Source organism: Triticum aestivum, chromosome 1A (assembly GCF_018294505.1).
Source record: "Triticum aestivum cultivar Chinese Spring chromosome 1A, IWGSC CS RefSeq v2.1, whole genome shotgun sequence".
NCBI lineage: Eukaryota > Viridiplantae > Streptophyta > Magnoliopsida > Poales > Poaceae > Triticum > Triticum aestivum.
The window spans coordinates 8,667,594-8,681,252 of record NC_057794.1 but is presented as its reverse complement, the minus strand read 5'-3'; the positions used below and the strand labels follow the sequence as shown (position 1 = coordinate 8,681,252).

At 52.0% G+C, this 13,659-nt stretch overlaps 2 protein-coding genes across 2 annotated transcripts; one reads left to right on the top strand and one right to left on the bottom strand.

The window, feature by feature from the left end:
* Nucleotides 1-4,393: 4,393 nt before the first annotated feature.
* Nucleotides 4,394-8,151, top strand: LOC123185156 (pollen-specific leucine-rich repeat extensin-like protein 3). Its single transcript, XM_044597139.1, has one exon. It carries the CDS (start codon nucleotides 4,428-4,430, stop codon nucleotides 7,743-7,745), a length of 3,318 nt encoding a protein of 1,105 aa, XP_044453074.1. The 5' UTR covers nucleotides 4,394-4,427; the 3' UTR covers nucleotides 7,746-8,151.
* Nucleotides 8,152-9,028: 877 nt separating this feature from the next.
* LOC123055547 (blue copper protein-like) lies at nucleotides 9,029-10,684 on the bottom strand. The gene is made up of 3 exons (XM_044481757.1): nucleotides 10,640-10,684; nucleotides 9,754-9,850; nucleotides 9,029-9,642 (listed from the first exon to the last, which is right to left on the bottom strand). The coding sequence occupies exons 1-3, from the start codon at nucleotides 10,682-10,684 to the stop codon at nucleotides 9,029-9,031; spliced, it is 756 nt and encodes a 251-aa protein (XP_044337692.1).
* Nucleotides 10,685-13,659: the final 2,975 nt, after the last annotated feature.

Below are 13,659 nucleotides of genomic sequence, written 5' to 3'. Positions count from 1 at the left end.
ATTTTCCACTACATCCGGGCGCCGATGTAGCGCGCCACTAAGGATGCGACGACCCGATCCTCGCTCACTTGCCACCGTATCCGGATCAAGATACGGCGCGCCACTTGGGGGGTGACGGCCCGGCCCTTGCCCATTTTCCACCACACCCGGGTTCCGATGTGGCGCGTCGCTGAGAGGGTTACGCCCCAACGAAAATCTTTTGGGTTTCATCTCCATAAGAGTGGCTGAGTTTTTACGTTGGCTCGCCAAGCCTATCACAACCCTCCTCCTTTACCCGGGCTTGGGACCGGCTATGTTGAGACAACATAGGCGGAGTTACTACTATTACTTTCAAAAGCAAAAAAAAATATCTCGATCCCGTGCGTGTTGTCAATGGCAGCAGTTGTTCGATCCAGCGATGGTTGGGGTCGCCGGAGGCATGAACGAGCAGCGGCAGACCAGATCTGGTGGTGGCTGTTGGAGGAGGGCCTGTTTCCATGGAAGAGCAAGGCAGCGGCGTGGGGCTCCTCTTCCCGACCATGCCAGATATGGCCGTCCATGGCGACTACCTGCACGGGCATGGACATGGGATTGTGAGTCAAACTAGAGGGAGAGAGAGAGAAAATAAAACCGAGGGAGAGAGGAAGGAGATGGAGGGAGTAGCGGGGCTGGTCACCGGTGGTTAGGTCTCTGGCATGGTGGCGCGAGGCGGCGGCCTCCTAGACGCCGGTGGAAGACCGGCGAGCTCCTAGGCGCCGGTGGCGCGAGGTGGCGCCCTCTTTCGGTGCCATGGAGGAGGAGGGGCGCATGGGCAAGAGGTCAATGTGAGAACGTATGGAGAGAGAGAGGAGGGAGTGGCGGAAGAGAGGAGGGATTTGGGGGAGGGGGAGGACGGGTGGGGAAAAGGTGGTGGGTGCGGATTAGCAGTAGCGCAGTACGTAAAACGCGTTGCTGCTAAGAAAGTAGCAGCAGCGCGCTTTCGATACAAGCGCTACTGCTAACTGGGACCAAAAGTGTGCCCGATTTGAAAATTAGCAGCAGCGACCTCAGAAAAACCGCGCTACTGCTACAGCTATAGCAGTAGCGCGGCTCGCGGCACCGCGCTACTGCTAAATGGAGTTGGATGGGTGGGCACTGTCGGTCGATATTTGTAGTAGCGCGGGTTATGCGAGCGCGCTACTGCTAAGCACTTGTCAGTAGCGGGTTTTCCACACCCGCGCTACTGCTAATTAGCAGCAGCGCTCCTTTTTGAGCCGCGCTGCTACTAAGATTCTATGTATAGGGTTTTCCCTAGTAGTGTTAGCCGAGCGCGGTGCCCCCTTCCACCATATTCCACCTCGGTCATATCGTAGCGGTGCTTAGGCGAAGCCCTGCGTCGGTAGAACATCATCACCGTCATCACGTCGTCGTGCTGACGAAACTCTCCCTCAACACTCGGCTGGATCGGAGCTCGAGGGACGTCACCGAGTGGAACGTGTGCAAAACTCGGAGGTGCCGTACGTTCGGTACTTGGATCGGTCAGATTAGGAAGACGTACGACTACTTCCTCTATGTTGTGTCAATGCTTCCGTTGCCGGTCTACGAGGGTACGTAGACAACACTCTCCCCTCTCGTTGCTATGCATCACCATGATCTTGCGTGTGCGTAGGAATTTTTTTGAAATTACTACGTTCCCCAACAATATCTATCTAAATCATACAGGTAAGAATTTTTTTTTTCTTCTAGAAAGAAGATAAAAACAAGAGGCTCACTATGGTGGTGGTGGCGACGAGATCGTCGTGGGCGATCGACGGGGACAGGGACGGCACCCTACACATGTGCAGACTCTAAGAAGTTAACTTCATCTCAAATTGTGCATCTAAATCAAAGGAATTCCCACATAAACTCCTCCACTAAAACCCATGAACCACTCTACTTCTAGAGCATTTGAAATGATCTAAACTAGTAGTGAGAGATGAAATGGTGAAGTTGCTAACCTTTTAGAACACTTGTGTAGTTGGTGCACCGCCAAACCTACACAATCTTGAGGAAAATGTAGCTTGGAGGTCGAGCTTGGAGAGTAGAAAGCTTAAGTGTGGCTCCGACATTTCATCGAACACCTCATGTTCATAGGAGGTGAGAACAGAGAGCGGCATACCTCCCACACGCCGGCCGGCCAAAAAACAGAGGAGTGAGCGGGCAGGGTAGAGCACATATATATATATATATATATATATATATATATATATATATATATATATATATATATATATATATATATATATATATATATATAGGCGTCTATAGGATAGAAGACCGACCTCTAGTCCCGGTTCCAGCCACCAACCGGGACTAAAGGGGCTGCGCAAGGAGCGAGGCCCTTTAGTCCCGGTTCGTGTCTGGAACTGGGACTAAAGGGATCAGACGAAACGGGACTGGTGCCTGCCGAAGCCCGGCCGGCGCCCTGGCCTCACGAACCGGGACTGATGCACCCATTAGTCCCGGTTCGCAACAGAACCGGGATTAATGCTCTTATCTGGCCTGGACCAAAGCCCTGTTTTCTACTAGTGATTGTAGTTATAGAACATAAACATTAATTGCAAACTTGGAGATAAATAACAACTGTTATTATTGCCTCTAGGGCATATCTCCTACATAGACACCCATCACACATTTGAATCTATGTCAATGAATATTTGATGGATCTCAACAGTCATTCTACCATTATTTTTAGTTCGTCCATCACGGTTTGGAGTTTCTATGGATCAACAAGTTTCTTGTAGTATATAAACTAGGCTTCTTAACGGCTCAACTACGAGGCCGAGTGGAATCCACTCGTAATTTTCTTTGAGTTTGGTTCATATGCAAGGCATTATTCCAATATTTTTTGTGTAAAACACAATATATTTATGTTGAGAGATTCAATAATATGAATCCACCCACATTTTAAGCTTTCGATTTGTCATTTCATATAATGTTAGAAACATTTCATAGAGGTAACAAAGAACTCGCCATTTCAACGAAATGTCTCAAACAAATCGCAACACATATTATGATTCAAATTTGCTAAATTATTTCAATGGTATTCAAGAAAAAATTGTTTTTGATTCACAGTTATCAATTTCTTTAATTAAATTCAATTTTTTCAAGAATAATTCATAAATAATCGCTCATATTTTTCTTATTTCAGTTATATGTTAAAATCTTTGACCAAAATTGCATAGAGATCTCACATTAATTTCAATTTTTTTTGTATACAAAAACTTGAAACGTTTCATAGAAGTACCAAATATTGGATTGCTTGAACAAAATGAAATATATGTTTCATAAATTAATAATTAGATAAATTGGTATATGCCATTCAATTATACAGATATTTCAAAATAAATGTCACCAGAATTTCAAATATTTTAGTCATATCCAATGAAATTTGGAAACATTTTATGTAATTAGCAAATGTTTTGATATTTGGAAAAAGTTGTCAAATATATTTCATAAAAATGTTGATATATAAATTAGATCGGTCATATTCAATAAAATGTAGATATTATTTCACATAGGTACAAAATATTTGATTGCATGGAAAGAAGTTGACAAATGCATTTCACACCTAATCTTAGCAAACTTAAATTTTTTAGTCATATCTCTTCAATTTCAGAAAAAATTCACCAAGGCAACGCACAAATTTGAAATATTTCTATCATATGCAAATCAAACTGATAAACATTTCATATAGTTACATAATATTTAATTATTTGGAAAATAATCGCAAATATATTTCATAAAGAATGACGAAAAATTAATTAGTTCAGACATATTCATTCTATTTTAGTGAAATCCCATAGAGATAAATGACTTCTAAAATTTAAGTATATGCGATAATGTTTCATCATTTCATGAAGTTTTACCAAGTGGCACCAAGTTTCAAATTCGTAATTTCAATTTTGTCAAAACATGGCCGGCCTACATTGATCCTGTCTCGAGGCCTTTTTAGCATGGAATTAAAATATTCAGAGTGATGATATATAATTTAGACTTGTTGTCCAGGATTTAAGATTTTATAAGCCGGCCATGGCATGAATAGGTTGCCATTTGCCACTGGGCCTGAGGCAGTGAACGAAGATGGAATGGAACTCGTCCACGGTGCGTGCATCGCATGCAAGGAACAAGGAACGCCATGGAAGGAACTCAAGCATCCACGCGGCATGCTTGCAAAGCAGCACCAGAATTATCCGGGGCTGGGCAACCACTCGATCCTTGTTTCTCTGCGCGCGACCTCTCCTGCAACCTCGCGCCACCGAACCCGCGTAGCCCTCCACCGCGAAACCTCGCCACCGGCCGGCCATCCATCTCGATCGACGCGACCGAGGAACACGCTCCCACGCATGCATAGCAGTTCCTATATATCGCGAGAACGCGGGGAGCGGTGGGCACCACACATTGCCGGACGGACGACCTCCAGTTCGTAGATGGATCACCGCGGGCCGCTGTTGCCCGATGGCCGCCGGCTGGCGGCCGCGCTCCTCCTCCTCCTGGCGGCCTGCCTCTCGTCTGCCCGGGCCGTCACCAGCGAGGAGGCCTCCTACATCGCACAACGCCAGCTGCTCGCCATGAGCGAGGCCGGGGTGGGCGAGGACGGCGACCTCCCCGCGGACCTGGAGTCGAGGCCTTGCCTGGAGTTCGACGGCAAGGCCGCCACCGCCAACATGACCTTCCCGAACGATCGCCTCCGCCGCGCCTACATCGGGCTCCAGGCCTGGCGCAAGGCCTTCTACTCCGACCCCAAGAACTTCACCAGCGACTGGGTGGGCGCCGACGTGTGCTCCTACAACGGCGTGGTCTGCGCGCAGGCGCAGGACGACGCCAAGGCCACCGTGGTCGCCGGGATCGACCTCAACGGCGCCGACATCGCCGGCTACCTCCCGCCGGAGCTCGGCCTGCTCACCGACCTCGCCTTCTTCCACATCAACACCAACCGCTTCTGCGGCATCATCCCCAAGAGCATGTCGCGCCTCACCATCCTCTGGGAGTTCGACGTCAGCAACAACCGCTTCGTCGGCCCCTTCCCCTACGTCTGCCTCGAGATGCCCACGCTCAAGTACCTCGACATCCGCTTCAACGAGTTCGAGGGCGAGCTGCCGCCCGCGCTCTTCGACAAGCCCTACGACGCCATCTTCGTCAACAGCAACCGCTTCGTCGGCCCCATCCCGGAGACCATCGGCAACTCCACCGCCTCCGTCGTCGTCTTCGCAAACAACAAGCTCGTCGGATGCATCCCCAAGAGCATCGGCCGCATGGCCAAGACGCTCGACGAGATCATCTTCCTCAACAACACGCTCGAGGGCTGCATGCCGCTCGAGATCGGCATGCTCACCAACACCACCGTCGTCGACGTCAGCGGCAACGGCCTCGTCGGCTCGCTGCCCAAGGAGATCTCCGGCTGCAGCAAGCTCGAGCAGCTCGACGTCTCCAGGAACGTCCTCACCGGCGTCGTGCACGAGGCCATCTGCGAGCTCCCCATGCTCGTCAACTTCAGCTACGCATCCAACTTCTTCGAGTCCGAGTCGTCGCCGTGCATGCCCTCCGACAAATCCGAGGTCAACCTCGACGACGCCAACAACTGCCTCGGCGCGCTCCGCCCCGCACAGAAGACCACGCTCCAGTGCGCGCCCGTGCTCGCGCGCCCCGTCGACTGCAACAAGCACGTGTGTGCCGGGCCGCACCCAACCACGACGCCTTCGCCGGACAGGAAGCAGGCATCACCGCCGGCGCTGTCCCCGATAATTGGGCCAGCAATGGAGATCCCGACGCCGGCACCGGCACCGGCACCAGCACCCGAGCCGGCTGTTTTGGGCCCGATTGTTGGGCCACTTCCACCCAAGGATGAGTATGCTGGTGCTCCGCCACCTCCCAGTTCTGGCTGGCTCCCGTTGACCCCTGAGCGCAAGAAGGCACCTCCGCCGGAAGAATACACGCCTCCGGTGAAGGTGCTTCCGCCACCCGCACCCGAGAAGGTGCTTCCACCACCGACGCCCGTGAAGGTGCTTCCGCCACCCGCACCAGAGAAGAAGGTTCTTCCACCACCAGCGCCGGTTAAGGTGCTTCCGCCACCCGCACCCGAGAAGGTGCTTCCACCACCGACGCCCGTGAAGGAGCTTCCGCCACCCACACCAGAGAAGAAGGTTCTTCCACCACCAGCGCCGGTTAAGGTGCTTCCGCCACCCGCACCAGAGAAGGTGCTTCCACCACCGACGCCCGTGAAGGAGCTTCCGCCACCCACACCAGAGAAGAAGGTTCTTCCACCACCAGCGCCGGTTAAGGTGCTTCCGCCACCCGCACCAGAGAAGGTGCTTCCACCACCGACGCCCATGAAGGTGCTTCCGCCACCCACACCGGTGTACTCTCCGCCACCCCCTGTGAAATCTCCTCCCCCGCCGGCTCCAGTGAGCTCTCCACCCCCTCCGGTGAAGTCTCCTCCCCCGCCGGCACCGGTCCACTCTCCACCACCACCAGTGAAATCTCCCCCACCACCGGCACCGGTGAGCTCTCCACCACCTCCGGTCAAGTCTCCTCCCCCACCCGCGCCGGTCTACTCTCCACCACCCCCGGTGAAATCTCCTCCCCCGCCTGCTCCAGTGAGCTCTCCACCACCTCCTGTGAAATCTCCTCCACCACCTGCACCAGTGAGCTCTCCACCACCTGCACCGAAGAAGCCTCCGCCGACAGAAACACCGGTAATCCCACCTAAAGAAAAGTCAATGCCACCACCAACTCCGACGAAGTCGTCTCCCCCTACAACCGAGAAGTATGAACCACCAGTAAAACCTGTTGAATCATTGCCACCACCGGTGAAGTCATATCCGCCAAAAGAACCTACGCCTGAGAAGTCATTACCACCACCAGCGCCAGTTAAGGTACTTCCACCACCCGCAACTGAGAAGGTGCTTCCACCACCGGTGCCGGTGAGCTCACCAACACCAACACCAGTTAAGGTACTTCCACCACCCGCACCAGATAAGGTGCTTCCACCACCGGTGTCAGTGAAGCCACCACCGGCTCCAGTGAGCTCACCACCACCAGCACCAGTTAAGGTACTTCCACCACCCGCACAAGAGAAGGTGCTTCCACCACCGGTGCCGGTGAAGCCACCACCGGCTCCAGTAAGCTCACCACCACCAGCACCGGTTAAGGTACTTCCACCACCGGCACCAGAGAAGGTGCTTCCACCACCGGTGCCCGTGAAGCCTCCACCGGCTCCGTTGAGCTCACCACCACCAGCGCCAGCTAAGGTACTTCCACCACCCGCACCAGAGAAGGTGCTTCCACCACCGGCACCGGTGAAGCCTCCACCAGTTCCAGTGAGCTCACCACCTCCCCCTGTGAAATCTCCACCACCACCTGCTCCAGTTAGCTCGCCGCCACCTCCGGTCAAGTCTCCTCCTCCACCGGCACCAGTTAGTTCCCCACCACCAGCACCGGTGAAGCCTCCACCCGCACCGGTGAGCTCACCACCTCCTCCGGTGAAATCGCCACCACCTCCAGCCCCAGTTAGCTCACCGCCGCCTCTAGTCAAGTCTTCTCCACCACCGGCACCGGTCAACTCACCGCCACCAGCACCAGTGTTGTTGCCTCCTCCAGCAAAATCCACCCCAGCACCGGTGAAAGAAGAGCCACAGTCACCTCCAGCGGAATCACTTACACCCCCAAAGTTCGACGAGTTCATCATGCCGCCGGTCGTGTCGGCAAAATACGCGTCACCACCACCACCCCAGTTCCAAGGATATTAAGCATGGCACCATCGAAACATCGACGAGGAGCGACCAATTATGGTTTAACACAACATCACGTGCACATGCACACTTGTACCTCATTAATTTGGATCGTGCATGCATGCATGCATGCGTCGTGACTTATTATTAATTATGTGCATGTGTGCGTATGCATGTGCAAACTAAGTGAGACGGCAAAGTGTATGAAATGGGAAATAGATGTGATCTATGATGCCTTTTTTGTTTGTTTTTGGAAGTGGGTAATTTTATTAAAGCATCAAGCAACTTTTTTTTTTTGGAGATGTGATCCATAATGCCTTATGTTCTGCTTTTCCCTTTAGGACAAATGTATTTCTTTCTTTTATGAGCAAACAGTGTATGAGATTGAAGGAACAAATACACAGTTAAATGGTGTTTTGGTTTATCTGTCTATCTGTCTATCTACAAAAAAGCGCAATATGAGGTTCTTCTCATGACACCACATCGATTCACATCATCAACATTACTTCAAATGTTGAATTTGCTAATTACTCCCTCCGTTCCGAATTACTTGTCTTGGATTTGTCTAGATACGGATCTATCTAGACTCATTTTAGTGCTAGATACATCCGTATCTAGACAAATCTAAGACAAGTAATTCGGAACGGAGGGAGTATATGGCAAGGGTTCAACATTGCTTGTTCGAAGTGAGGAAAGGAAGACGATGCAGTTGCTACCAGAGAGAAAAGTGCAGTTGAGAAAAAGAGATAAGGCTAGAGGAGAAAAGGATAAGGTGAGAGAGATGTGTGGCCACGCTTTTGCTGCTTCACTCGGACGCGTGGCTTGCTCGGCCAGCGCAAAGTTTAGCTGGTCGTGCGGCTGCAAGCGTTTCCCTGTAGAATATCAGTTTTGTGAAGTGCTGAAGAGATTCCAGTTGCCTTGCAGTTACTAGAAGATAGCAAAAGAAGTTCAGGAACATACTAACATGCTTACCATTTTTTTAAGTATTTAACCAAAAACTATCATATTTCATGGAAACGTGTTCAGAAACTATCTATTTACAAATTTATGCCAAAAACTATCATTTTTTGCTAATCTGTGACTAAAAGCTAGCATATTGGAAAAGTGCCTGATTCGCCTTTTCTAAACGTCTTTCAGACAGAATGGACCCACAAGTCAGGTTGACCATTAACTTTGACAGTATTACAAATGCCCACACACGTCAACCCTCTTCTTCCTCCTCTCTCTCCTTCTCTTTGGCATTTCTAGAAACACCTTGTGTGCACCTACAAGCTACCTCCGCCGCCAACCACTGCCGGCGCTCACTCACGCACGACGGCGCACACGCTTGCGACAGCGGCGGCTACGCGCAAGGCTGTTAGTGGCTGTCGCCGGTACCGCCACCGCGGCCGCCCGAGATCCTGATCGACGCGCCCTTCTTGAGCGAGCCGAGCGCGTGGCTCTGGATGCTGCTGCCGTCCCCGGCCTACTCCACCGGGGGACCACGGGGGCAGACTACGCCCCGCGGCCACCAGCCCCGCGATGCCCAAGCCAGCCACCGCCGTGGCCCTGAGTCCGGTGGCGCCGGACTCCGACTGCTTGGTCGGGGGCGCGAGCACGGTCGCCAGGGTCTTGGGCGTGGCGCCGGGGGTGGATGGCGAAGTTGGGGTGGTGGAAGGGGTGTCGGGGGTGTCCGGGGTCGGGGACGCCTTCGGCGACGAGGCGGCGGTGGCGGCGGCAACGTCGACGGCGAGCTTCATGTCGTTGCTGCAGTGGCCAGTGACGCCGCAGATGAAGTAGTGCTTCCCCGCGGTCTTGAGCACGATGGTGGTGGCGCCGCTACCGTCGCTGCTGAGCACGTTCGCCGCGGAGCGCGACGCGTAGTCCGCCGCGCTCACCTCCGCCACGTTGTGCGCCCCGCCGGCGTACTTGAACACTGCGAGGGTAAACCATAATTTGCCGCGCGCGTCCATGGATCAGTAAAAATGAGTGGCACACCAGAGGAAAATGTTACTACTAGAAAAGTACGTGGCCGGCATGCACTAACCGAGGGTGTCGCCGACTTTGATCTTCTTGTCGCTGGACCAGGTGGTGTATTCTGCCCCCGGATGATGCTGCTGCGGTGGCGGTACCGGCGGCAGCCACTAACAGCCGTGCGTGTAGCCGCAGCCGCCGCGAACGTGTGCGCCTCGTGCGTGAGTGAACGCCGGGAATGGTCGGCGGCGGAGGTGGCTTGCAGGTGCACACAAGGTGTTTGTAGAAATGCCAAAGAAAAGGAGAAAGAGGAGGAAGAATAGGGTTGATGTGTGGGCCTCATTTGTAATAACGGTCAAAGTTAGCGGTCAATCTGACTTATGAGCCCATTCTGTCAGAAAGGCGTTTATAAGAGGCGAATCTGGCACTTTCCTGACATAGAAGTTTTTAGTCACAGATTAGCAAAAAAATGGTAGTTTTTGACATAAATTCGTAAAATGATAGTTTCTGGACATGTTTTCATGAAATGTGGTAGTTTTTGTTAAATACTCTTTTTCTTGCTTTGTACTTCTTTTTGTTTGCGAGATTCTCATCGTGTGCTTCTGTTCGTATGGAACATCTTGTGGATTGGCTTAAGGCAGTGAAAGCTACAAACAATATGGAAGGAGCAGGGAACTATCCCAGGCTTACAGATTCCAGGGCAACATGCGGGACTGGTCATTAAGTATGGGAAACACTTTCTATCCTATGTGTGATAGGAGGCATTCGTCAGACCAGTCCAGCGACGTTGATGCGTTTTCAAGCGACGTTGATGCGTTTTCAATCTCACGGCTGAATTGCTTCCGAAATCCATCAATCCCGTCCAAACGAGTACGAGCCCGTCTTTCTTGCCTCGTCACCTTGTAACCCACGTTAGTTCAAAATCCCGTATTAATCTCATCTGCACCGACCCACCTCACCCAGTCACCCTTGTCCCATCTCGCCTGCCCTCGGCACAGTTCCATCGCCTCACCCAGTTCCTGTTAGAATTGTGTCGAATATTATTGTACAAGGTAGGTTATAGTTGGACTTGGTTTTGAACTGTGTGTAGATAGGGTAGGAGTTGTGTCCTAATAGGACACCTGTATCCTAGGCCTCTCATATATATCAGGGGTAGACACACGATGTAACCTATGCCAACATAATAGCACAGTCACGCGGGGGAGCCGGCGGCGTGTGCCGGCGCCCGGGCGGCCGGGGTGTGGTATTGTAGCGGTGTCATGGGGAGGAGCGCCCGTAGTCAGGCCCCGGGGACGTAGCCATGATGGTGAACCTCGTTAACAAATCTCGGTGTCATGCTTGTGTGATTGCTTGGTCCTCGGTAGATTGACGGTGCACCTCGGATTTATTCTAACAAGTGGTATCATGAGCAAGGCTCGATTTGAGGCTGTGGTGTTGATCTAGAGGAGGAAGAAAATTCGGCTTCGATCAGTTGTTCGCAGGAAAGATGTCACCGAAGGAGTGCCATAGGCGGATGAGAAATCGATCTTGAAGCGGATGAGTACAAGAAGCGAATCAAGAAGCACGCGGTGGCATATTGGTTCCGGCGGACAGAACGAAGTCAGCAGCGAGTGGCGTCGGCGAGATCGATTCGGAGATTGATAGAGGCAGCGGCGGAATCCTAGCGTCGGAAGTCTCGGCGAGATCGGATTCGAAGCAGTCGACTAGGCGTACTACAGCCCGTGCTGGTAGGCTGGCCCAGGAGGGGCTGGCCGAGCCAGGCCATGCGTGGGCGGAGGCCCACGGGGCGCCAGCGGAGTCATGGCTGGTGGGCAGGTTGGGCCGTGAGAGAACATGGTAGCTAGTCCATCGGTGACTACCACAGGCGCGTGTGTGTGCTGGAGGCTGCGAAGCGTATGTCTGTATGCTGTAGAGAGCGAGAGATTTGTTAAGGAAAAAGGAGCGTCAAGAGCCAACACGTTGCAATCAGGAGCAGGAGAGTCATGGAATAAAGTCTAAGCTTGGTGTGGTGTACATCAAGATGATTTTTGCATGGACATAGGAAAAACTAAGCTACGTGGGATTTTATTGGCTCTTTTTCTTGGTACATGGTCTTGTATGGAGATGGCAGCGTGTAGGTATTGTTTCGGCTGCGGCCGGATGGTAATCGAGGCGCAGGAGTTGCGGGTCCAGTACAGGTCGATGGAAGTTGGTATTTTAGGTTAATGCTTACATTGACAGGCTGCCTGAATTCAAGTGTTCCAGGAATTGTTTGTGCGACGGATATGCTTGATGGAGTAGCAGCATGTCAAGTTGATCAAGATGGACATTGTGTGGCAAGAGGCAACGTGCGTATAAGGCTCGAAGGAGTCTGGAGCGTGTTGTTGAAGGATCATGTATACACAGGGCGTTAAGCAATGCACAGAGATGTGCGGGGCGGACACGACACAAGGTGGAGCGTCGTTGCAGTCAGATAATTTCGGCTGGGTCGGACTGGACTGTCTGACGGATCGACGGGGATGTCGGTCAAAGTAGAAGATGGCGGTGATTTCAGCGACGATGATATAGGAGCGTGATGCTGATGGTGGCCGACTTCTGAGGCGTGGAAACACGTGGTGCAGACCTGAGGGCTTGTGCGGCTTCGACGGACTATGGCGCGGGGTTGATTCAAGATGGTGCACACATGAGAGCTTGAAGTCGACGGGGCGCAGGGGTAGCACGACCAGCTACATAGTCATGTTGAAGGTGGAAATGGAGTCTGGCAGAAGACTTCACTCGGTGCTGATGGAGGGGCTACGGTGTAAGATCGGAGAATCGAAACCTATTTCAGCGCGATAGCGAGAGACACGTGTATCGGACTGGGGCCCAATGGTCTGATGGAGGCGTGATACTCGGCATCGGTCGGTGATGATCGGTGGTTCTCTGCAGTGGGGGTTGAGGCAGTGGGAGCTAGCTACCCAGGAGACTCGACCAGGACAGCAGAGGCTCGACGCGGTGATAGCGGCGAGGCGTGCGGTAAGCACGGGACACAGCGACAGGCCAAGGCACTGGTGGTCAAACATGTGGTCAGACAAAGTGTGCAAAGGGTGCTGAAGCAATGTTGGCGAGTACCAGGTTCAAGTTGGTGACTAGATCTATCGAGTTTGACATGTCAGATGGATGAGAGTGTACCATAGGGAATCTGAGAAAGTGACGGAAAGTCTGAAATTATCAAAAGCTGAGAGAGTACATGATCGTATATTCTGTGGTGTTCAGTGCACATGGCAAAGTGCGTATGCCAAGTACAGGAGGAGGCGGAGTGCTATAGCTGTGAGACGTGCTAGAGACTATTCTGGGAAAAAGGGTGAGACAACTGCGAATTTGACTCGGGGTGACACAAGGCGACGGTGAAATTCCTTCAAGTTTCAGACAGACGGTCAAGAAAGAGCGGTGATGTTGAGTTCAGGTAACTCCTATATGTGGCGTCAAATACGTGAGTTGTTCACTTTCACGCGGACAGTAGTCGGTGTGTGATGGCGTTGAACGGATTCTCCGGAAGTTGGGAGCACAGACTAGAGTAACAAGGAACTTAATTTTGCTCGAGTGTTGACTGTGATCAAGAAAAGAAGGGACTACAAGTTGCAGGTGGAGTCACATTGAGTCTGGGAGTAGCAGTGGTGCTCATGGCGTATCTCAAGTCCAATGTACATGGAGGTTCGATGCATGGATGAATTTAAGGTGGTGAAGAATATTCGCCAAGGTGGAGTTTGTTAGAATTGTGTCGAATATTATTGTACAAGGTAGATTACAGTTGGACTTGGTTTTGAACTATGTGTAGACAGGGTAGGAGTTATGTCCTAATAGGACACCTATATCCTAGGCCTCTTATATATATCAGGGGTAGACACACGATGTAACCTATGCCAACATAATAGCACAGTCACGTGGGGGAGCCGGCGGCGTGTGCCGGCGCCCGGGCGGCCAGGGTGCGGTATTGTAGCGGTGTCATGGGGAGGAACGC

What these genes read in the sequence shown, in the direction of transcription:
- LOC123185156 (XM_044597139.1), top strand. Translation starts at nt 4,428, where the DNA reads ATGGATCACCGCGGGCCGCTGTTGCCCGATGGCCGCCGGCTGGCGGCC.
- LOC123055547 (XM_044481757.1), bottom strand. Translation starts at nt 10,684, where the DNA reads ATGGAACTGTGCCGAGGGCAGGCGAGATGGGACAAGGGTGACTGG. An exon ending in GATGGGACAAGGGTGACTGG is followed by an intron (nt 9,851 to 10,639) that starts GTGAGGTGGGTC and finishes CACGGCTGTTAG; the next exon opens with TGGCTGCCGCCGGTACCGCC. An exon ending in CAAAGTCGGCGACACCCTCG is followed by an intron (nt 9,643 to 9,753) that starts GTTAGTGCATGC and finishes TTACCCTCGCAG; the next exon opens with TGTTCAAGTACGCCGGCGGG.